Below are 25,487 nucleotides of genomic sequence, written 5' to 3'. Positions count from 1 at the left end.
CTCCACCTTTTTGTTTCTTTCCTATAGTAGATGGAGGTGTGTCTTCAGCATTTGCCTAGGATCTTCCTTTTCTCTCCCTCCACCACTTCTCTGCCTTCTCGCCTCTATTTTTTATCTTTGCTTTCTTTCTCCCTCCCCCTCACCTCCCTGCAATAAACAAATAAATCATCCTGTCTCTGTGAGTTTCCTAACTTATCTTTTCCCTCTCACTCACTCACAAATAGGGGTTGAAAATCTTTCCAGACTTCTGTGTACCATTGTACTAAAACTACTAGCCACCAGAAGTTGGTCCAATAAAAGAGATTACCTCTCCCATCTTGTCTAGCCAAAGCCTGGTAAGAACGAAGGGAAGGCATGACCCATGTGAGAAGCCAGCCCCATGTCTAGCTCCTTGGAGTCCTACTTGGAATCTCTGTCTTTGATCCCTGCTCAAGGGCTTCTTTCATACCAATCCCTGGCTTGCAGGTCTAGTAGGTGATCATTGTGTACTCCCTATTATACCTATCCCCTCCCTGCTGGAAGGGAAACTGAGCATTTCTCTCTCTCACACCTACCTTTTTTTTTTTTTTTTAAGCTGCAAGGGTGCTTGGAAAGTTCACTGCTACTCTACCTCTATCTCAGCCTGTTTACGAGTCCTGACTCCTCTCCACTGCCCAGTGACTAGCTTCATGTATGCTGCTGCTACTTACAACTTTCCCCAGTGTCAAGAGGGCTGAAACTAACCTGATTCTTGGAATGGCAACAATGCAAATTGGCAAACCTGTGGTCCAGTTTCACTCTGCTGCAGCATGGCAGAGTGAAGATCAGCTGCAGAGGCACCTGGCTGTCTCCAGACTCAGACTGCACTGCATCAGTACACACTTGGTTCACAGCTGCAGGGTTCTCTTCACTGTCCTAAGGATTAGAAACTTCTTATTTTAATGAAAACTTCAAATGAGCAGAAGCTAATGGCCCTAACCTGGGAAATCTACCTACCTAGCACACAGGAGCAAGCAAGTGTAATCTAGCCCTACTTACAGTTGCATATTGGAGTTAGAACAAAAGCTCAGGGAGGTGGATGCCCAAGGTACTGTCTGCGGGCAGCCAACTTTTTGTGGCTGATGCTTTGTTTTACATTTTAAAAAATAAATGTGTTTTTTTTTTTTTTTTAAAATGAGTGGGAGTGAGCTAGTAAGAAACTAGAGGGATGTCAGGCTTGTCTAGGCAGGATAAAACCACCACAGAGGTGCACATCCATCTGCCAAAGGAACTGATCTATGTACAGTTTTGTTATGCTTGGGAGGAGCTCGAAGGCGACAGCCCCATATCCATGCTGGGGCACCTGGAAGAGCATAGAACACAGGGGTTTCACGTACTGATTTAGAAGGACCTGTTCTGTTTCGCACAGGATTTTCCTGGCTGACGTTAGTTACTACCTGCTAAGAACTGACAGCAGGTGAGGTACTTGAGAGATGACAGAGTCACTTTACTTCCAGTTGTAATATTTCTTTATTAGTCTCATTCCATGTCTAAGTGTAGTAACTTCCAGGTATTCTCTGAGGAATTTCCCTCTGTCTGTGTTATGGTAGCACCTAGAGGCCTTGACCCTATTGTGCTAAGTGCTGTACAAATACCTAGTGAGAAACAGACTCTTTTACATTCTAAATGAACAAGACAGGTGAAGGGAATATTATTACCGCCATTTTTTTTTCAGAAGGAGAACAGAGGCACCAGGAGATCGAGTGATTTGGCCAACGTCACCCGGGAAGTCTGTAGCAGAGCTGGGAACAGAACCCAGATCTTATGACTTGTACTGTAGGGCTTTCATCACAAGTCCATCTCTCTGTACAGCACTTTGTAACTGTGTGGCTTGGGTGGAGGAGAGAGAGGGAGACTCCTACCCAACCTGCAAACGCTGTAACCTATTCCGATGCTCCTGTATCTCTTGGATTCCCTGCTATTCCTTTCAGTGATTCTTGCTGTGTGAGGCTCAGGTTGCTGTAGGACTGAAATCAATGGCAGTTAGGCTCCTAGTTACCTTTGAGGATCTCGGTTTGTGAGCTTACCGCAGCCCACGTTCCTACACTAATTCCTCTTGAGAGAGGCTGGGATTGGAGCAGCTGTGAGCTCACCACTACTATGCCCTTCGCTATAAGTGATTCCTTCTGGAAGAGGCTGGTACTGGAGTGATTATGAGCTCGCTACTGCCAGCACTTGTCTACACCATTCCCTACTCCTGCTGGGAGAAGTAGGGATTGCAATTGCAGTCTTACACCACTAAGTTATTTATGCATCAATCCCAGAGGATTATCCAGTTCAATTCAATTTTGAGCGAGAATACCCTCCTTGTCTCCAGAAACTTTCATCTGTATTAACACTCCTCTCTGCGCTCCTCTTCTCCCCCAGGCTCAGTACTATGGCGAGATTGGTATTGGGACACCACCGCAAAAGTTCACCGTGGTCTTTGACACTGGATCATCCAACCTCTGGGTGCCCTCTGTCCATTGCAACCTCCTGGACATCGCCTGCTGTAAGTAGCTCTTGTGCTGTATAGCTGCCTGTCTTCATGACCTTTAGCAGTCTCCTGTTCCTTGCATATCCAGGACAGGCACCAAAGAGCCACCCTGCAAACCAGGGACGGAAGGTCAGACCACTCAAGGGAGAAACCCAGAAGGCAACCGGCATCCTCCAAACAAGTCTGTCCTGCAGACTTCTTGGCCCATGAGTGGGCCAGCTGGAGCAGTCACGGAGAATAACCCAAGTGAAGCACTGAATGCTTTAGGGCTCTCTGTGTTCTCCTTTGCACGCCAGTCCCCAGAATGGCTTCCCCAGCTTAGGCAGCTGCAGCATGGCTAAGCTAGACACGGCACTGGGAATACACCGAAACAGTCCCTGTCTTTGGCACCTGCAACCACTAGGTCTTCAAAATAAGAATCCCCTTTCTCTTTCCCCTTAAGTTTGTCCAATCCCAGGGGTTTGGAGGTTGTAGTCTTTTATATTTTGCACTTTTCAGGCTCACCAGAGCAAGCCCTTTTCTTGCCCTGTGATGATAGTTTCACTGCATTATTGGAGCACGGTGCTGATATCTGGGCATTGGCGCCCTTGTTCCCTTTGACTGAAGGAGCAAGGGACAAGGAAAGTCTATGCTGACGTTTTTTTAATGGCCCACCTAAAATGGGGGAGTGGCGTTGGCGGTGGGGGGTGAGTGAAATAGAAACACCAATAATGTTCCAACTCTTACAGCCGTTTTCCTCTGTAGAGGTCAAACCCTTTACAAAGGAGATGTCAATATCGTTATCCCCATTTTACAGATGGGACACACAAGGCGAAGCAACGTGCCCAAGGTCACAAGCATAGCCAGGAATAGCACCTGTGTGTCCTGAGTCCCGGTCCCGTGAGCTATCAAGTTAATGGCCCTTCCTTCTCCCATCTCTCCTCCTGTTCTGTCTTTTTTCCCGCCCCCATCTCCCACACACACTCACATTAATTCTTTTCGGAATGACCTTGATTGGGTAATGAGCCATTCCATGTGTCGCTCTGCTTCTCCCCAAATTATAGCTGTGTTGTCCTATTGCTCAATGCTGTCAAAAAAGCCTATCTTGCTAGATCTGATACCAACTGTCCTAGTTTCTAGTTTATTACTGCCCAGACTATGCATGCACATGTTTATGGATCTATAATTAATAATAACTATGTTTTTAAAAATGTTGTGGCTAGAACCAAAGGCTTACAAATTACAAGGTTTTCGCCCTGTGATGTTACAGTATAACAAATCTCCAAAGAAGAAGATGTCAAACCCAACTGTGGTAAAATGCCTTTTAAAAGCCACCAAATGTGCTACTTAAGCAGAATGCATATTTGTTGGCTCCACTTTCTCCAAACGTGAAAGGTGACCTGCAAAGCCGGGGGGCGGGGGGAAGAAGGTGAATATTGGACTTGTGCCCTTTGTGATTCATAGTGGTTTGGCAGGTGGATGAATATTTTTATATAAAATATTTGTATAACATATATATATATATATATATATAATTATTTATTTATTTATTTATTTTTTAGTGGGTTTGTTTCCCATTTGTTTTTATATATTGGAGATTTGGGCCCTGTCTAGGCTGGAGACTCTCTGATTCAGGACTGGTCTGTCTTGGAGATTTTGTACAACTAGAGAGCTAGGGAAAGGTTGACAACCCAAGAGCCAGGAGTAAGATAGCTGCGCATTTGAGAGGGGAAGAGATTTTTAGCTGGTCTGTTCACAGCTCTGTGGTCCTGATTCTCAACTTGCACCTTGCATCGCTCATTTTACTCTAGTGCAAAGCAAATGTAAAATGCTCCCAAACTGGAATTGAGTTTGCACAGATGTGATTATGCACAAGGTGCCAGGCAGTGATGTATCAGGCTCCATCTTTTTGGCTTGTTTGTCTTTTGACCTATTTAATTCCAGGGATGAAAAAACATTTGGGAGCAAGGATGTCATTGCTAATGACTTCTTGTCTCCAGCCTTATAATTAAAAACAATCAACGTCTGCTGAGACATCCATTTAGACCCTTGAGCAAAACTGGGGAAGAAATAAATAAAATTCCTGAGCTTTCTAAGGTATAAAACAAATAGGCGTGGCGGATAGGGTGACCAGATGTCCCAATTTTACAGGGACAGTCCCAATATTTGGGGCTTTTTCTTGTAATAGGTGCCTATTACCCCCACCTCCCCCTGCTCCCTGTCCTGACTTTTCACATCTGCTATCTGGTCACTCTAATGGGGGAAGACATCCTTCTTCCCTCTTCTTCCTCCCCCCCCAATTTTTTTAAAAAAATTTTTTAAACTAAAACCTTCCAGGCCATATTTATAAAGAAGGGCAGAAACCCTATATTTTAAAAAAATCTTTTCCAGGTCACCTTTAAGAAAGAAACGCTATGTGATCTAAATGAGTGAATACAAAAATTAATGTTTTAATACCTGTATATACTTAAATTCACCCAAACTCTCCGGAGCACAAAGCATCTTCCTCTTGGGGCCATTATGGTGACTTGAGCATCACTCTCTTGGTTTCTAATGTCCGCTGACATATCAGCCATGTGTAGTCTAGTCTCCAAATCCGGTAGCCAAATCCTATTCAACTGCTAAATTGGATCTCATCATTGAATTGCTCACATGTTAGAAATGCTTTATAAGGCATTCTGGAATTGGCATATGTAAGAATGAGGGTTCTGCTTACCCTCTCCTTCAACATGCATTTACTTCTAAGAGCAGGGGAAGCAGCATGATCTGGAGCTATGAGGGTGGGATTAGGAGTCTGGTAGTCGTGAGTTTCTTGATCTATGTTCCACCACTGACTTTAGTGTGACCTTCACTTCTCTGCTTCTTCCCCTCCCCCCCCACTCCCCATTTGTAAAAGGAGGATCCTCTATCACATCTCTCAGGTGGGTTGTGACATTAATTTCTAGAAGTTCCTGACAGTTTTTTTTTTTTTTTTTTTTGACCCACTCAGTTAATTAGCTAATGCCTGACCAGTGCTTCAGACAGGCAACGCACTGTGTAAATTGCTGAGCAGCATTCATATTGTGTGTACCTCCTGTGTTCCTATTCCTCGCTGCAGTGATCCATCACAAATACGACTCCTCCAAATCCAGTACATACCAGAAGAACGGCACAGCTTTCGCCATCCATTATGGAACTGGGAGCCTGTCTGGATACCTCAGCCAGGATGTTGTGGGGGTTAGTATTGACTGTACTTCACTTCTGCAACCCATGTAGGCCCTCGTTGAGCCAGGAATTCAGGCATGTGCCCTTGATTTCAATGGGACTTAGTAATACCTAGCACTGCTCATCAGATCTCAGAGCATTTTACACAGGTCGGTATTGTAGGGTGGGGAAACTGAGGCACAGAGAGGGGAATCAACTTGCCGATGGTCACCCAGCAGACCAGTAGTAGTTAGGCATAGACCCCAGGTCTTCCGACTCCCAGTCCAGTTCTCTAGTCACTAGGAAAGACTGCATCCCACTATTCCTTAAAGGTAAGCACATGCTTAAGTGCTTTGCTGAGTCAGGGCCTTAGTTGGGGATCTCAGTCCACCTCCCCTAGGGACACATGTCCACGTTGCAATTGGCAGATCTCATTGGCGAGGCTAAGCATTGAGTGAGTGTAGTTTAATCTCCATTCTACCACCACTAGGGGTACTTCCATCATATCAGACTTGAGGCAGTCCGGAGTAAGCTTGCTCTGCTATTGCCTGTATTGCATTAGTTTTGCTTCTGTGTAGAAACTTGGGGCCTACACTTTCAAGTGACCTGTGATTTTTTGGGGGGGAGGGACTGCATCTTTTTATTTTTTTCACCCCAGCACTCAACTTGAGACAACTTGAAGGGACCTGATTACCAGAAAGTGCGGAGCATCCACCCTCTGAAAATCAGGCTACTTCAGTGTGTCTCCAGTGAGGCACTCAGAAAATGAGATGCCCGAAATCACTCATCACTCTTGAAAATGTGGGCTCCGGGCTTTCCGAAGCACAGCTGTGACTTAGAGCTCAAGTCCTGTTGAAAGTCACTGGGACTTGGGCTTCCAAATTACGTAGGCCGAGGTCCTCAAAGGTGTTGAAATCCATGCAAATTAGGAGCCTATATACCTCTGAGGATCTGGGCCTTAGTTTTCAGTGCTGGCTTGAGAGCCCTAAACTTGCTTAGCAAAATAGATAGTCTATAAACCTATTTTAGGTAGGCCCAGAAATCCACTGGCATTTTCTGTGCCTGTCCCAGTTGAAAAGTGTTGGCTAACAAAGTCTGCTGGTATCAAAAGAAGGGGATCTCTCTCTCCTCCTCCTCCTCCCCCCCCCACACTGAGCAGAAGAACAGCCTGAATTGAATTTCCCATCTGGCTTGGACTAGACTCTAGCTCCCCTCTGCCAGAGTCTTTTCTAGACTAGTGCAGAAATACTTGACTTACAGCCAGAACGTTCCCTTGTAGGTGTTATCCCCGTAAGCAACAGGAGACTCTGGGACTGATTCGGAATGAATCCTCAATGGGCAGAGTCTCACTGTGGTCAGATGACACCATGAGTGAGGTTTTCTCTTGCTAAGATTCACTGTCAGTATTGCCCGGACGAGTGAGAGGATTTGCCACCCCACAATAAGCAAGGATTGACCTTCAAAACCAGTAGATCTTTCCTCCCCCTATTCCCACCCCCAAGTACTGCACTGGTCTTGGGAGATCTGCAGTGCCCAATGCTATCCCTGTCCCTCCATTCTAGCGCTCTGTCCCTGCTCCCATGCCTAGATCCCTGGCATCACAACGTTCACCTCTAAGAGTTGTTCTAGACCCTAGTCATTCCATTTCAACCTTGCAGCTTCTAGGATTCACTAAAACCCCTTCCAAGGATTTTGTGGCTGTTGCCCAGTGAAGTCATTTTGCATTTAGCAATAAATGTTCCACTTCTGTTAGGTTTAAAAAAAAAAAAAAAGTCTAGCACCAATAGAGATGTCTGCTTTTGCCCTGTGCAGTCGGCTGCTGTTCGTGGGATTGGAGGATTGCAGGGAGAGAGCAGCGGGGGGAGCTGGGCGCAGGTGACGGGAGAGATGAAGAGGCAATTTGAAAGGAGCTGCTCCAATGATGGAGTGGGGCGGTGATCCAAAGCAGCTGGCTTTATGGGATTGTGTTGGTAGGTTTCAGTGCTCTCCAGTTTAATGGAGGGAGTGAAATGAGTCAGAAGGAAAATTGCAGCTTTTTTAAATTATCATTGGAATGCCTTCTTTTTAATTAGTTTGTTCCTGAGCCTGCCGGGGGGGGGGAGGAGCTCTGTGCAGCCATTGCAACTTTCAATGTTCAGCTTCCCTGTGTGCTTAAGTGATCGAAGTCTGTCCTGTGATGAGCCGAGTTTACAATCCAAGGGAGCAGTGCAGTGGGTTCCTGGCACTCTCAGAGGTGGGGCGCTAAATGCTGGAAACCTAAGTGGCTTCCCGTGCTGGGCCTGTTCCTGCTTTCATTACACAGCCCAAATTCCCACTGATGTCCGAGAGAGGCTTGGGATGCACAAGAGATGTGAAATGGGGGCCATTGTCAATGTCTGAGGCCAGACCTAAAATGCAGCCGTCAAGCTGGGCCAGATCCTCAGCTGGTTGATATCAGCAAAGCTCCATCAAAGTCACTATTTGCCAGCTGTTGGTCTGCCTTGGCGGGTGTTTGGCAAGGACAGCTGACTAGCTGAGAGGGAATGGAGGACTGTGACTTTCACTTCTCTGCTTTCCCCTTAAACCCCTGCCCCTAAACAGTAATTCTGGGCATCCTGAACCTTTATTGAACATCCTAGGGAAACACACCCCATGAGAGGTAATAGAAACACAGAAATGTAGGGCTGGAAGGGACTTCAAGAGGTCCTCTAGTCCATCCCGACACAGTGAGGGAGGACCAACCAAGACCATCCTTGACAGCTGTTTGTCCAATCTGGTCTTAAAAACCTCCAGTGAGGAGCATTTCACAACCTTCTTTGGAAGCCTTTTCCCATGATTCACTAGCCTTGTAGAAAACCTTCTGACTTCCTGATGGAGGTGGGAATCGTACTCCAAGTAACAAACGATGAATGCAGTTGTAGCAGGGGAACCCCTGCCTCCCAGAGTGCTAGTGATCCCAAGTTCTGCCAAGGGGATTCTAGCTTCACAGGAAGCTTAGGGGGTGCTTTACAAGAACAGGACAGAAAACACAGACAGCTGAGTGCTAGGCCGATGGCCCTGCACAGTGAAGTCCTCATTTAGCCACACAGCAGGAAGGGCGAGTTCAAGGCAAGATTCCTGGCTGGGGTAAATTGACCCCACTCCACTGAAGTCATTGAATCTACCCTGCCCTACACCTGCTGAGGATTTGGCCTTCAGCCTTCATGCCCCTTTCAGTTTTTGGTCTTTCTGCTGAGGCTGCTAACTATGGTGCCAATTGCAGGATGTGATGCGGGAGACCTCTCTGCAAGGAACTGGAGCGAGGCCACCAACCGAGCATCCACTAGTAATGATTTTTGATCATTATGTACTTGGATGGGAGCCAGACAAGTGACTTAAAGAGGGAAAGTTCTGTAACCCAATGCCTTTGCTCTGCTAAAGATGCTCTTAGGCTTCAAGCCTGAAAGTGCGTGCATGCCTGGCTACCTTGGTGCATGTCAAAATGTTAGCAGTTTTTGGTCAGCTTCCCAGATGGCGTAAATCAGCGTTGCTCCAGCTGGGGATCGGGCCTGTCAGATATTTCATTGCTCTTGTTTAAGCACTGAAGTAATTCTGTGGTGGTGCATTTATAACTTCTGAAAACACCTCCCTCTTCTCACTGCATTACCGGACATGTCACTCGGGTCTTTTCTGTCCCACATCCTGCTCTGTGGGTTTTCTCTCTTGTGACGCAAATGACACTTTGAAACAAAGTGTCCTTAGTGCAGTTAAAATAAGAACTCTCTGCACACAAAGCAGGCCTGTGCACACACCCTTACACACTGACACAGAGCGAGGCACTATCTAACCCTAGGGGGATTTTAGTCATTCACAAGGGATCGTTTTCTGATGTCAGGTCAGAGAGGCTGAGCTTTTCCTTTTCAGTACAGTTCATCTCACTGTAATGCCGTCAATAGGAGTTTCAGACCCAACCAGCAGGGACTGAGGAAAGATGGACTCTGAAAGCATCCTGGTCCAATTGGTAAAATTGCCTGGGCTCATTTTAAGCCATGAGATCTCGTGAACAGCTAGAGATAGAAACCAAAGGCCAGATCCCCATCTGGTATAAATCATCATAGCTCCGTTGACTTCACTGGGGCCAAACTGATCTCCTAGTGCTTTACACCATGTCAATCCTTCTAGCCATGAGTCTGGCAAGATCGCTGACCTTAAATTCACATCGGTCTGATTACCACTTTGCCCCTCCTACCACCCCAATACAGCCCTTCAGTGCCCACCTCAATTTCATGACCTGCTTTCCTGAGAAATGTGGGAGCCAGCATCTGTGGTGTCTGCTCTCTGAATGTTTGGGGTCTCCTAATTCAAAGGGCATAAGTAGGGCCGTAAACGTAGATGGGGAAACTTTCCCTAAACTGAGGGACATGCCATCCAAATCCCACTAGACAGACAAACGTGGTTCAGAGCAACAGTTCATGAGGGGAGGCTGCAGATTCTAGCTAGGAAAATAAGGTAGGTTGGGTTTTGAAGGAGGAAAGAGAGCGGTGGGGGAGGGGAGGTTGTTTCAGGAGTAGGGGGCAGCATGGTGGCCGCTGAGAGCGGAAGGAATGGAAAGGTGAGGAGGCACGTTGGGAATGCAAGGGGAAGTTGTAGCTGGGGACAGGATTCTGTAGGGCCTCAAGGATAAGGAACAGGAACTCGAATACAAGGCAGTAAGTGACCAGAAACCAGTGGAGGGACTGAAAGAGCAGAAGTGATGTGGTCAGAATGGGAGTTCCCATTAGCAGTGGTTGCTTCAGACATGCCTTTGATGGGGGAGAGCAGTGAGGCAGTCAAGCCAGACAGGAGACGGTTGTCGCAGGGGTGGGTTGCAGGGGATGACCTCAATAAGGGGATAGCAAGGAAAGGGCAGGTAGAAGCTACAGGACTCAGCAACTGGCCAGATGTGTGTGGGGACAGGAAGGATAACGGCACTGCCAGTGGTTGGGGGGGACCTGAGAGCCAGTCTGAACTGGAGTCGGACACGCTAGTGCAGAGCTTAGGGAGGAGGGCAGTAGGGGTGGTGGTCGCTGTGGTAGGTGAGGGAATGGGTGGGAGAGGTACTCCCTCTCTTTAGGGGATGCCAAAGCGGGGACAGAATACAGAATCGTGTGGGGCAGAGAGGAGGCCAAGAAGTTACTAAAAAACCACTCTGAGGACATGAGGCGAATCGGGAAAGCGCAGGCCCAGGGAAGCCATGAGGTGAAAGCCCAGGAGAGAATGGGATTTATTATTGTTACTTACAATAATAGTAAGCACCTAGCAGCCCCAGTCCTGGACCAGAACCCCCTTGTGCTGGGCACTGTACAAACACTGAACAAAAAGACACTCCCTGCCCCAAGGAGCTAAGCTATTGGTGACCTGCAATTGGGCTGTTTCAGTTCAGTGGAGGGGGCACAGTTCGAGCCGAGGGGCTCAAGGAGGGCGAGCCAAGAGAAATAAAAGCAGCTAGAGGAGTAAGTCTGATCCAGGGAAGGGAGCATAAGCATTTCCTGTCATGCCATTCACAGGGAGCTAAGAGGGTCCAGTGTCGGTCTGCCTGCAGTAGATGTGAGTTGTATCTCCAGTGGCCTGTACTTGTAGCATAGCGTTCTGACCTGAGATCCACCCATGATTTCTCTGTGAGGCACGCATTAAGGGGCAGGATCTCTCTAGCCAATGCTAGACCAGAGAACAGCTCTCGCACGTTGACTCCATCCTGTTTCTAGGAAAGTGCTTTCTCCCACCCAGGTACTCTGAGACTGTCTGTCTCTTTTTAACCATCTTGGTTTTTGGTGGACTTCCCCCCCACCCCTGCAGATTGGTGACTTAGTTGTCAAGGACCAGATCTTTGGTGAAGCAACCAAGCAGCCTGGCATAACCTTCATCGCTGCCAAGTTCGACGGCATTCTGGGTATGGCCTTCCCGAAGATCTCTGTGGACAAAGTCACACCCTTCTTCGATAACGTCATTCAGCAGAAGCTGGTGGAGAAGAACATCTTTTCCTTCTACCTCAACAGGTGACGCTGTAGGGGGCACGGAGCTCATTCTTGAGACATCTGGTCTGGCTGTCTCCAACCTGTGGGCCACCTCCTGTCCTCCCACCCTCATTCCAAGGGCCAGATCCTCAGCTGATTGGGGTGCAGCTGTATTGAAATTGGCATCCCTTTACACCAGAGGAGGGCCTGGCTCCAGAATCCTATTCCTGCAATAGGGTCCCTTACTCCTGCAGGGAGAGTGAGCATTCATCTCTCGCTGTAGCTACTTCCCACAGGTTGCTTGGCATCGGGCAACTGATTGAGGCGCTCCAGACATAGCTGCTTTGTTGTTTTAAAAAAAAACAAAAAAAACAAAAAAAACCTGATTCTTTCAGTTCTCTGGAGCTCCGCTGATTTACATCATCTGCGAAGCTTTCCCTTTCCTGAATGCCTACAGCGTGTTTGTCACCGGGCAAAGTCCACGTACGTCCTGCCCCGAGGCTCTGGCACTCGAATGGCCTGATCCTTTGAGGAGATGAGCGTCCCCAAAAAGACTTGAGGATGCTTAGCAGCTCCCTTTGTCCAGCCCTAAGTTTCTTCCCCGTCTGGCCCCTTAGGCAGTCACTTCCACCTGTGCAAAGTGGGTGTGTTAATGCCATCTGATCAAAATGGCAAGTATCGGGGGGTAGCTGTGTTAGTCTGTATCCATGCAAACAACAAGGAGTCCGGTGGCACCTTAAAGACTTGAACAGATTTATTTGAACATAAGCTTTCGTGGGTAAAAACCTCACTTCTTCAAATGCCACCGGACTCCTTGTTGTTTCTGATCAAAATGGTAGCCTTTCACATCCACTTTGCACAGGTGCCATTAACAGTGTCATAGCCAAATAGGGCTGGAAGGGACCTCCAGAGATCATCTAGTCCACCCCCCTGCACTGAGGCAGGACCAAGTATACCCGGATGCCTACCCAGGGGGTAGAGGAATGGGGTCTCAGTGCAGAACTCTACCCGCTCTGTATATGTTGGCAGAAAGTCGAACTCTGGACTGGGAAGGAGTCGTGGATTCCTTCTGAGTTGGTTCACATTAGCCCTATGCATGTAGTGATGGGAATCACTGGTGGGCCTTGCTGAAGGAGTTGAGGCCTGATTCTCCTCTCCCTTGCACCAGTGACAGTTGGGAGTACCTCCACAGAGCTACATTGGTATGAAACCAGTGTGAGGGAGGGGAGATTCAGGGGCTTTGTTTCTAAGAGGAGGGGTTGAATGTGGTGCTGTGGTGGACCAGGAGAGGCTGTGAGTTTCAAGGGGAGTGGGAGAAGACCATACGGAGGAAGGACTGGGATCATGGCAGCAGGAGGCCCTGACTCCATGGCGTTGGCTGGTTTTGTCATACCCATCACCACCCCTCCAGACTTGAGCATGGTTTTCCATTTACCTGGGAGAGACCAGACTCCTTGGGCTGAAAACTCTCTTTATTGGGGAGCGGTTTCTGGTTCAGTTAAGGCTAAAAATCCCCCATAGCAATGCTTCCTCACACCTATTCAGCTGCAATCTGTGTGTTTGAAATAACCTGGAGAATTTGGTTCTCTGGGCCAAGAGTCAGGCAATAACAACGGATCATTTGATCAGCTGCATCCCTGCCCACATAAACACATGTTGTTGGCTGGATGCAGGGTATTGTACTAGTGCATGGGGTGACAGAGCTTATTCTGCCCCAGCCCTAGCCCAAAGTGCAAGGGAGATAAAGAAATTGTCTATGTCTGTCTCTTTAGTCCTGGAGCTAGTGGTAAAAAAAGTTGGCCAGTCTAGGCTGTCAGTGAGCAATGATCCTTCTTCCATTGCTCTTTCCTTGCATACAGTGAATTTCTCCAGGTCTCAACACAACATCCATAGCTGTTACAGGATGGCTCCACCCTCAGCTAGCCTAAGACATGCTAGAGTCCCCTTATATCCCCTCTCTCCTCACAGCCTAAGCCACAATGTTGGTGGTTTAATATTTTTACACCTTTCATATGTGGGTGCCCTGTGTGCTCGCACTCTCTTCTTCCCACCCCCTGGCATGAGTGCACAGGGATCCCTTGTAGAATGAGCGTGCTTGGAGAAGAAGTGTCTTCCTTCCTTCCCCCCCCCCCCCCGGCTTTACTTGAATTGATTTTCTGTCTCTTCTCTTTCAGGGACCCATCAGCTCAGCCTGGAGGGGAGCTGCTGCTGGGGGGGACTGATCCCAAGTATTATAGCGGAGACTTCAACTGGGTGAATGTCACACGCAAGGCATACTGGCAGGTCCACATGGATCAGTGAGTTCCACCTCCTTTTCTGCGTTCTCTCTCTCTCTGTCGCTCACACACACGTCTGGACTGTACCCTTCAAAATCCCATAGCACACCTAGCCAATTAGTCCCTGGGAAGTAGAGAGAGGCAGAAGACAATGGGATAAATTCTGCCCTTGAATACATGGGTGTAAATCCCATTGTTTTCTATCAGGCCTGCTCTGTGCTGGGCACAAGCCACCAGTGCAAACACTTATAAGCTGCAGCTTATGCCAACTTCAAGCAGGAGTAAACCCACCAAATCACGGCTTTTGGCATCTTTACCTGTCTCCCCCGGGGCCTCGCTACACCGATTGCTATCGTTCCCAGAGGGGACGAAGCCCCAGAGTTGCTTGAACGTAAGGGCTGAATGGGGCTCCAAGAATTCAGCACTTGATGGAAGGGGCCCTCTTCTTACAGGCATGCAGTAGTAATCACTCTGCATTGCTCAGGGAAGTGAGAGAGAGACTGAGCCTGGTTGCGTGGTCCAAGCAAAGGGCTGTTAGCCAGGAAGCCCTGACTTCTATTCCAAGCTCTAGACCAGGTCTACACTACAAAGTTTTGTTGGCGTAGCTTTGTCAGTCAGGGGTGTGGAAAGAGCCACAGCTGACACAGCTCTGACTGTAAACCCCCTCCCAGTGTAGCTGCAGTGATAGTGACCGAAGATGCCCTCTTCCAGCATAGCTAATGTCATTAGGGGAAGTGCTGTCACTATGCCAACAGAAAAGCTCCTGTGGGCATATGCTGTGTCTACACTAAGGGCCTCTGCTGGTATAGCTTCACCGGCAAAGCTTTTGTAGTGTAGATAGGATCTAAGGATCTCCAAGTGCCTCCCACCCTTTGCTGGCACCTGGGTTAAGTATCATTATCCCCAAGTTATTTCATGTTTGCAAAGTGCATTGAGACCCTTGACAGGAAGGTTTTATAACAGTGCAGAGTATTGTGATACTTAACATCTGCAAAGGCCAAACCAGTCCCCACCTCACCGGCCTAATACACTTCCTTTAAAGTAAGAAATGTTACACAACCCTTTTAACCCTTTGCCGTCCACTGTGGTACATACTGCTGCATAAAGCACCGTGGAAACGGATTCAGATTTCTGCAGGGGAAGTGCCAGAATACATACAGGCTTATGTGTCATCATCCTGGTTAACTCACCCTGGTAACAGGTTTAGCATGTCAGCGAGCTGTGGGACACCAGGCAGAAATTAAAGATGTCTGGACAAATGCAGCTTTGGCCGTACTCCAGCAAAGTACGTATAACTTCAATCACATGAGTGCTCTCGTTGAAGTTGATGGGACTATTCACTTAAAGTGAGGTATTTGATCAAGTGTTTTGCTGGATTAAGGCCTAGGTTTTTCCATACTTCATCATATTCTGGGAGTTTTAACTCTTAATTCCCCTACACAAGTTTGCCAGTATTTTTATACTGTTCTATCAAGGTTTTTTTTCCCCTGTTTAACTGATTCATTTTTGCAACCTGGGCTCCAACTTACAAAGGGCTTTTATTATCTGGGAATCTTCTTCTTCACACAGACTGGATGTTGCCAACAGCCTGACCCTGTGCAAAGGGGGCTGTGAAGCTATTGTGGACACCGGAACCTCGCTCATTACAGGGCCAACGAAGGAGGTGAAGGCGCTGCAGGCTGCCATCGGGGCTAAGCCACTCATCAAAGGACAGGTAAACCCCGGCAGAGAAACTGGGTGGTGCATTGGAAACTCGGGGAGGGCAGAGTATTCCAAAATACTGGTGCCCCCACTCCTTGGAATCTCTACACTGGCTTCCCCTCTTCAGACAGGTTAACATCAAGCTTCTCCTTACTTTGTAGATCTCTTATTTCTGTCCTTCCCTGCATCTCTACCTGTCTTTCCTCCTACAGCCCCTTCCCACTCTCTGTGCTCTGCTGAAGCCCCTCTTGGGGGGGATTCCTTTTCTCCTTTTTCTACTCCTGAAAAACCTCCTGATTAATATGACCCAAATGCCCTCCCTCTCCCTGCCCATAGCTCCTGAAACCCAATGGTAGTGTTCCATCAGCACTTAAGTCTTTCTGTCCTGCGTCACGCCTCTAGACTGCAAGCTCCTTGGGGCAGGGACCTTTGGCACGGCGAGCCAGGTGCTGTACACTTTACAGCCCCATACAGAGAATTAAGGGCAGCAGCCTGGGAGAGGGAGACACACGCGCTGCTCCTCCCTATCCTGAACCGCAGCTAGTGAGCTTGGATTCTCTCTCCTGCTTTGGAAACTGACTTGCTTGTGTGGGAGGAGCAAGTTGCCATGGAGAAATCACAGCCCCCCCTGAACCGTGATCACGCCAGTTCTGGATAAACTAAGACTGAAGCAGCCAGTGAGGAAATGGACTGGAGTTTAATAGTCTCCCACGCTGTTTCTTGGCCAGCTGGGACAAGAATTAAGGCCTGATCCCATTGACTTCAGTAGGCTTTGGTTCAGACCCTGTATCCCCTCCCTGTAGCAGTGGGGGAAGGGGCGGAGGTAAATTCACATTTGAGAGCACTTGCACAAAAGTCCTACAGGTTTTAATGTACAATGAGAATCTTCCCAGGGGCTTTTTTCCCATCCTATAGAACCTAGTAGAGAATCAAGTCCCCAGTATAGGATTCTGTAGGGTGGTTAATAAAGGTCTAGGAAGGATCTCCTTCTCTACTAAGTTCTGTAGGGTTTTAGAACAATGTGTATAGAGCATTATTAACCTATTAACTTATTATCAGCCTTATTAACTTCTGCAGGGATAAGGGTGCCTGTAATGTAGTGACATTCGTTCTGGACCTGGCTCTCTCCAGGCCCCATCAACAGCACTCAGAGAATTTATGTATAATTAGATGGATTGCACCTATCCATAGTCTCTAGGGGTTTTTGTTTAACACCATCTATTCCTATTGCAGTAGCAGCTAGAAGGGCCTAACCCTACTATGCTAGATGCTGTACAAATGCCTAATGAAGAGACACCCCCTGCCCCAAAGCATTTACAATCCAAGTAATAGGACATGCCAAAAAGGGGTTGAAAGCGTCTCCCTCCAAGGGCTTCCTCAGTGCTAGAACAGAACCATCCCCCAGCTGTCCCAGGCAGGATGTAAGAATATGGTGTTACAAGCCCTTGAAAAATCTCCCTAGACATACAATGAAACAAATACTCGTCCATTACATACCCCAGCATAGCTCCTAACAAGCCCCATTGACAAAACTGGGTCTGTGGAGAGCAACTTGGGGCCCGGCTGGCCAAGGGATTGAGGTACTTGAACCCCTGTATTTGTGCCCCTGCTCCTGCTTTGCTCATCCAGTGTTTTGTGCTTTATAGTTCAGCAGCTCCTAGGGGCCCCATTGTTCATAGGCGCCCTGTGTGCACTTAGTAAAGTGAGGAGCTCTGAGGGTGGGGTTTTCAAAGGAGCCCAACTGCATTCTAGTCCCATTTCCCATTGAATCGGCGTAAGAGCCACCGCAGACAAAGGGTGGGAGGAGAGCCAGGCAGAGTCATGGGGTGACTTGCCACAAGTCTCCCCGCGGATCCGTGGCAGAGCTGGGAGTGGAACCAAGGTCTTCTGACCCTCACTCCAGTGTGCTACCCCCAGGACCACACCGCCTCCTGATCTAGTCTTCCCACTGGCTGTCTGAAACTCTGCACGCTGAACTGCGCTGAGCCCTGCTGATCGTAAGGGGCCCATGCCTCAGCAAGGAACCCATTCGGATTTGATTTAAGGCTGGAGGGTGCTAATTACCATAGGCTGCCTCCTTTCCTTAACCCACAGAAGGCTGTTGTCTGAGCACAGAAGGAGAGGCCTGACCATCTCCCCTAGTGACCCCCCTTTTCCTTAAGCCCGCCAGCCAGCTGCCTTTCTGTGCCCATGGGGTCTTATGCTTCAGTGTACTGCTGCTGTTTCCTTTTCAGTACGTGATCCCCTGCGATAAAGTGCCGTCCCTTCCCGTCGTCACTCTCATGCTAGGAGGAAAGCCCTATGGGCTCACAGGAGAACAGTACACCTTCAAGGTGAGTCCAGAGCAGCTTCTACCCAGCTCCCTTTCCTACGCTAGCTGTTCTTACCTAGATGTGGGAGGCCGGGCTTTCGTGGTGAAATCCTGGCCCCTCTGAAGTCAGTGGTAGTCTTATCAATTCAGTGGAGCGGGGGTTTCACCCCAGTGACCACATGAGTCCTGCCAGGATAGTGCCTGTTCACTGCTGCAAGGTTAGCGGTTTGCCAGTCCTATCTCTGAGTCCGCATCATAACCTGCTCTCTTGAAGAGAGCAGGCAAGACTCCAAAGCATGATCCGTGGAGCAGGATCAGCCCAGAGCTTCAGTCACAGAGTCTGACACTCACCTTGCTCACTCTGGTCTAAATCAGGAGTAACTCTACAGAGAGTGAGACCACTGTGTGTGTGGTCAGAATTGGTTCCATGCACTATGGTTCCAGCTGAGACCCCTGCATGCCAGACTTGAGGAGAAGCATGAGTCTGAAGAATCAGGATGTTGTCATGCTGCTAGGTCTGTAGAGAGCAATGGAGACCTCCACTGGTTTGTTGCAGTAGTAGGACACGACTGAGTAAAGCCATCAGCCCCTGCAGTGGGTGAAACTAGGGAGGCAGAGTGAGCAATAATGGACAGGACGTCATGTGACTCCTACTATTGTAGTCCATCTGCCACTAGGTTTGGAGAGCTCAGGGCCAGTCCTTGTCGTGATAGATCATGATGATGATCACGGTTAATACCTCACCCCACGTAGAGTCAGTTCCACCAATCGGTGCCCTAGAGCAGAGCTTGTGGGAGGGCAGGGGAAGGGATGAAAGACTCGTCCTTCTACTGACCTTCTCACTCTTTCCTGTAGATTTCTGTACAGGGAGAGACCATCTGCCTGAGTGGATTTTCAGCCCTGGACGTCCCACCTCCCGGGGGCCCGCTGTGGATCCTGGGAGATGTATTCATTGGCCCCTACTACACAGTGTTTGACCGTGATAATGACTCTGTTGGCTTTGCCAAATGTGTCTGAGTACCTGCCCCACCACCCCTGCCACACGCATGCACTGTAGAGAGTGAGTACCAGGATTAGGAAGCAAATGAGGAAATAAAAGAAATGGAAATAGATTTAAAATTAAAAAGGAAACAATATTCGTGCCCTTTTAATGACCCTTTGCCGTCTCTTGAATAAGTGATAATCAGAGCTGTAGCGGATCACTCAATCTAGAGCAGCCCTTGCCTTGTTAGATCTTCCAGCTCCATTTTAAATATTCGCTATTGAAGCTGCACAATGCCCACTCATGACTCCAAGCACCGGTCTTGCAAATAGGAGAGCCAGCTTATGAGATCCATGCGATGATTCCACTCCTCCTGCAGAGAACCCACATTGGTAACAGTCTCTGGATTCCATGTACATGCAGAAAACTTTCTCCTTATTCCTCTTCTCTAACCAATGACAGGGTGCGGGAGCTAAGTTCATCTTACGGCTGCTCCGAGTCACATGAGGAAGAAAAGCAATAGTCTGGTGGCTCTCAATGAGCTTGTGCTGCTTTAATGTGCTTTCTTGTGGAGCTGAGGAGGGTGGTCAAGTGATGGCTGCATGAGCCATCCCTTAAAACGCACAAGGGACAGTTTAGGATCAAAATACATTAGCTGAGTTTCTTGTGCGGCAGCACAATGGGAGCACTTGGCGTGGTGTGACCATCCCTGTTGAAGTGTCTCACCTGGCAGGGATGACAACAGGGGCTCCAGCCCGTAGAACCCTCAGGGAGCAGGAAGGGGACCATGGTAGGATTTGATAATGGTCTTTGAGTTCATGTCTGCAACAGCCTATCTTTATGCTTAAGGCTGAGCAAACCAGATCAGATAAATAAGAGATGACCCAAACTTTTCTTAGGTTTGAAATAGTTTGGTTGGTTGGGGTTTTTTCTTAAAGTCCTACGGTTTGGGAAAATTTGTCCAGAGCTATTGATCTGGGAGGTAACATTTTTTTGAAAGCGTTTAAGTTACCTAGAAGCCTTAGGTCCTACTGACAGTCAGTGGGGCTTAGGTGCTTTCAAGTAACTTAGATACTTCTTTCAGAGTAGCTTTTGAATGCTTTTTCTTTAGATGCTTTTGAAAATTTTACTCATGGCATTTTTGATCTGATCAAACCAGCCTATTAGCAGTCAGACGAGAGACTTGCAAGACTTCCAGATCAAAGAGGTTTGGGGAAGCATCTCAAGTTCCAGGTGTTTCTCTTTACCAAGCTTCTGAACCTCTGGAAGCCAATTCATTTCTACTCTACGCTCCCTATTCTGAACCCTGGCTTACTTTTCTTGTTAAAAACCACGTAAACGTACACCGTGCTATACAAATATAGAGTGAGGCACATTGCCCGCTCTAGAGAGCTTACAGTCATGCGCACAGACCCACACTCATCCAGTTAAGAGCCATCAGCTATGTATACAAAACTGTTCACCCAGTTGGGCCCTTAGACAAGACAAACATGGGGCAGTAGTCCAGGGGAGGGACTGCAAGGAGCAAGTGGTGGATGGAAGGAGGATAAAGTGGATTTTAAGTAGGGTTTTGAGTAAGTGGGAGAGAGTGAGCTTGGTAGAGTTATTCAAGGCTTTGATCCAAAGCCCACTGAAGTGAACAGGGAGACTCTCATTGACTTCAGTGGGTGTATAATGCAGCATGAGCACAATACAGAGGGTGAAAAAGAAAAGCAAAGACCCAGATCGTGCCCTGGTGTGAGCCAGTGTAACACCAATGTTAGCAGTAAGGTGAGAGGATTGGGAGTAATGTAGGGAGTGAAATCCTGACCCCCCTGAAGTCAATGGGAGTTTGGCCCCTGACTTTAATGGAGCCAGGATTTCCCCCAGGGAGCAGCAGGCAATGAGAGCAGTAATGTGCCTGGGGGCATATAGGAAGCTAGTCACACTAGGGAACATGCACTTTTCCCCAGGACCAAGCCAACATTGAGCCTGCCATCTGGGGAGAGAAAAGGGCTGCCACTTAATGAGGATGTTCAGAGAGAATGGGGTGGAGATGATCTAAAATGATTCCCATCACATAAGCCTGCTGAGCGCCACCCTTTTCCAGTCCATTGCACTCCCTGTGATGAGTTTGCTAACGTTGACTCAGGCTTTAATAACAACCTCTGCTGCTCAGACTGGGAGGGGTTTCGTTGGTGCATAGTTAATGCTCACAATCATTACTGTTACTCAGACACCTGGAAGGGGCTGCCTGAGGCAGCTGTGACTGGTGTGAATGAAGTAACGCTAATATATGTGTCAGTCTGCACAGCCCCAGGAGTGATAAATACGCTGTTCCCACCATGGCCTGCCGTCTGTGCATGCTCTTCGGCTGCAGCCTCGGATTAGAAGCTGAATGCATCTGTTACAGCCTAAAGACCTAGCTAGGGAACAACAGTGTGTTCCCCAAAACCATCAAACACAAATCCTCAGCTGCCCTCCAGAGAGTCCCATTCGCAAATTGATCAAGTGCCCAGAGCTGTTTAAAGTTTGAAGTTAAATCCTTTCTCAGCTGAAGAATTTATCCCATACAGTGACTTAAACATAGAACTTTTTTTAGATGTCCGTTAATTAGATTTGGTGGAAGGTAAAATCTCTAGCAGGGAATTGACTGCAAGGTTAGATTTTATTAAGGATCTATTTTTAACCCCTTCCAAAGCAGGCAGAGTGCATTATATGAAGGAGCCATTGTACATTAGTTGCTGTTAAACATATAATGCCCTAGGACGTTTATACCTGAGGGAAGAATTTGGTCCATAGTGATGCCCTAAAAGACACATCTTAAGACAGGCTGGGGGGAGTGGTTTATTTGATGTAACACATTTGCAATGCAAAGATTGTGGCACTTCTGAAATCAGTCTCTTTCCCTTGTTGTTTTACTTGTGTTTTTCAACCGGAGCTTGAAATGCTTTTTGACTTTATTTTTGGGGCAATCTGACGTGCTGTCAGAATTCCTGTCTCTAGATTTATTATAGAAAATTGAAATGAAAACGTCTTTTCTCCCCTTTGCCGTGTTGCTGTTTTCTTTCAAGTGGTTTGGAATTGCCAAGGTAAAGTGAACATTTCACTTAGGTCAACAAAAACCCACTCTCCTGTTGGTAATAGCTTTAGATAAGCTATTACCAACAGGAGAGTGGGTTGGGGGGCTGGAGGGGGAGAAAACCTGGATTTGTGCTGGAAATGGCTCACCTTGATTATCAAACACATTGTAAGGCGAGTGATCACTTTAGATAAGCTGTTACCAGCAGGAGAGTGGGGTGGGGGGAGAGAAAACCTTTTGTAGTGATAAACACCCATTTTTTTCATGGTCTGTGTGTATGAAAACATCTTCTGTATTTTCCACAGTATGCATCCGATGAAGTGAGCTGTAGCTCACGAAAGCTTATGCTCAAATAAATTGGTTAGTCTCTAAGGTGCCCCAAATACTCCTTTTCTTTTTGCGAGTACGTTGTGTGTATGTTCAAAATATGTTCAGGTGGGCTTCTCTGGCTAGGCTCCCCATGCTGGGGGTTGAATGTCCCACTGGGGTCTTCAGGCGTGGCTGCCCTTTAAAGGTGCTCAGAGGCCCGCCTGGGCTTTGCTCTTCCCCTCTGACCTTCTAGTTCCATAGGTCAGAGTGGGAGTGAGGAGTGGGGCAGAGGAAACTGGTAACTCCACTTGTGGCACTGCTATGAAATGTCGATCCGAGCAGATTGTGCAGAGCATCGCAATGGGCTCCTTACTCGCCTTCCTTACGTGAGTTCAAGCAAGAGTGAAATATTTAACACTGCTGACATTTGTATTATCTTCACCGGGAATCTGAGGTAACATGCCTTTGAGATGCAGGGGCCAGTGCACATCTCAGACCTGTTGGTTCAGGCTCTCTGCAAACAGAGGCAGACAGAATGGTGTCAGTTACAGAAGGTTTACCTCTCAGCCACTAGGGATAGAACCATACTGTCCTGAATTTTTAAATTATTAAAATGTTAGGTTGAGATTCTGTAGAACAATATGCTAACCTCCTAGCGCTGACCCAATACAACCTAGCCCAGGGGTGGCCGAACTACGGCCACAGGGCCTCATCGGGCCCTTCAGATGTTTTAATCCGGCCCTTGAGAGCTCCAGCTGGGGAGCGGGGTTGGGGGCTTGCCCCGCTCTGCGTGTGCCGTGACTCCATGCAGCTCCCAGAAGCAGTGGCATATCCACCCTCCGGCTCCTACATGTAGGGGCAGCCAGGGGGCTCCACATGCTGCCTCTGCAGCTCCCATTGGCCAGGAACCATGGCCAATGGGAGCTGTAGGGGCGGTGCCTGCAAATGGGCAGCGTGTAGAGCCGCCTGGCCATGCTTCTGCTTAGGAGTCAAGGCGGGACGATATGCTGCTGCTTCTGGGAGCTGCTCGAGGTAAGCACCATCCAGAGCCTGCACCCCTGACCCACTCCCGCTCTCTGAACCCCTCGGTCCCAGCCCAGAGAACCCTTCTGTACCCCAAACCACTCCTCCCCAGCCCCATCCCAGAGTCAGCACCCTCACACACACACCCCAACCCCTGCCCCAGGCCAGAGCCCCCTCCTGCACCCTGAACGCCTCGTTTCTGGCTCAACCCCAGAGCCCTCACCCCCTCCAACACCCCAACCCCCAAATTCATGAGCATTCATGGCCCGCCACACAATTTCCATACCCAGATGTGGCCCTCAAGCCAAAAAGTTTGCCCACCCCGACCTAGCCAAGTTGGAGCTCTGAAACCACCACAGTAGGCACCGTTCTGCTTGACATAATGCCTGCTTTAATTTACATCCACTCCCCCTGACCATTATAACACTAACACCTAGCTCTTAGCAGCAGTAGATCTCACAGTGCTTTGCAAAGGATGGCAGTGTGGTTGTGTCCATTTTACAGATTGGGAAACTGAGGTGCAGAGTGGCGATGAGTCTTGCCAAGGTCACCCACCAGGTGAGTAGTAGAGCTGGGAACAGAACTGCCATAATCCATTTCTTGAGCTTCTCGGTCACATAACAGTCAAGAGGAAGGGAATGCCCAGGCACCCCGACTGTGTGGTCCTCAGGAAGAGGGGCAGTACAGCAAATATAACACAGGCAGTACACAATGAAGGAGCCACCTACCGTAAGATAATCCTCTCGTGACCAGCTGTACCAGCGTTAGGACCTAATTGTGTTGGAGATATGTCATAAAGCAGACCCACACAGACACACACACACCCCCCAATGGCCACAGATCAGAGCCCAAGTTTATAATCCTGGCTCTATCAATGAAGCACTGTGTGCCTATAGATAAGTCACACACCAACGTCTTTGTGCCTCAGTTGAACGATGTATGAAATGGGGATGACACTAAGGGATTCAGATCTAGGAAGAGCACTATTCATTTTTTCAGCTTTATAAAAAATCCAACGTATGATCTAAGCCTCTTGCCCATATTATTACTTTTTGTATTATGGTGGTGCCTAGACACCCCAACGAAAAATGAAGCGCCTCTGTGCTTGGTGCTGTACAAACAAAATAAGAGTCAATCTCTGCCCTGAAGAGTTTATTATCTAAACAGCCATGACAGACAAAGGGAAGTATTATCCCCATTTTACAGATAAGAAATTGAGGTACAAAGAGATTAAGTGACTTGGCGAAGGTCACACAGGAAGGCTGTGTGTCTTAACCACAAAATCAACTTTTTCCCTAAATTAGCATCTATAGTATGAAAGGAGTCCCCATAAATGCCTATCAAACACGCAATGCTCAGCCCAGAAAAAAAGATTTACTCAATTGCCAAATGTTTATTAATATAAATATGAGGGCAAGGTACCTGCCTCAAAGACCTTTTAAAGCCCTAAGCCTAAAAAGAGCTCCTCAGGTGAACTCATGCAGAACTGGGGCCAAAGCAGTTACATTTTGAAGGAAAGATGGAAGGAAGTGACGGAAGTGATGTTAACATGCCTTATTGGGTCCATGGTTTCATTTTGATCTTTCTCCTACTGGTCACCCTCTACTTAGTTAACATTAAGGGGAGAGGTAGGATTGCTAGGCCTTGCTGAAGAAAATAACTCACCTAAAAAGGGACTGTCTGGCGCGTACTTTAAGAATAGGCCCAAAATATAGATTGAAAAAAAAAAAGTGGAAACAAAACCTAACGTGACTAGAAATGGTTTCCTGATCTTTTTAGCCTTTGATGAGAGCTAAATTACAAAACTAGTTATAAGCAAGGTTAGAACCGATCCGTTGGGGATTAGTACAGGCACCAGAGCCTGCTTGCATGGATCTAGCTGCAGAATCTGGGCCTAAACTCATTTCAGAGTCTACATGGCGAGAAATGGAAAAAATTAAACACACAGTAAAGGAAATGGGGAATTAGATTTATTTTATTTTTATGGGGGTTGGTTGATTGGTTCTTGTTTTGGTTGGGTGGTTGGTTTTAATTATTTCTGGTGTAATTAGTGACAAAGGGAATGATGTTTGACTTTTGAAATGGGATTGTCAAGCTGGTGGAGTCCTTTGCTACAAAAGAGATTGTAAACGCTTTGAGGTAGGGACTGTCTGTTTGTACGGCGCTGAGCCCAACGCGGTCGTGGTCCTGGTCCTGGGACTCCAACGTAGTCCCACA

At 47.8% G+C, this 25,487-nt stretch overlaps 1 protein-coding gene across 1 annotated transcript in view; it reads left to right on the top strand.

Annotated features, from left to right (window-relative positions):
• Positions 1–22,310, top strand: part of CTSD (cathepsin D) — a 34,340-nt gene extending 12,030 nt beyond the window's left edge. The window contains exons 3-9 of the mRNA XM_084630585.1: positions 2,386–2,509; positions 5,571–5,689; positions 11,450–11,649; positions 13,782–13,904; positions 15,453–15,597; positions 17,819–17,917; positions 18,751–22,310. Of these exons, the coding sequence (XP_084486711.1) occupies positions 2,386–2,509; positions 5,571–5,689; positions 11,450–11,649; positions 13,782–13,904; positions 15,453–15,597; positions 17,819–17,917; positions 18,751–18,912 (972 nt within the window). The 3' untranslated portion in view covers positions 18,913–22,310. The remainder of the gene's footprint in view (positions 1–2,385; positions 2,510–5,570; positions 5,690–11,449; positions 11,650–13,781; positions 13,905–15,452; positions 15,598–17,818; positions 17,918–18,750) is intronic.
• Positions 22,311–25,487: the final 3,177 nt, after the last annotated feature.

The sequence above is a fragment of the Lepidochelys olivacea genome (genome assembly GCF_965140295.1).
Source record: "Lepidochelys olivacea isolate rLepOli2 genome assembly, chromosome: 6".
Lineage (NCBI taxonomy): Eukaryota > Metazoa > Chordata > Testudines > Cheloniidae > Lepidochelys > Lepidochelys olivacea.
This window is presented reverse-complemented; position numbering and strand designations above follow the sequence as displayed.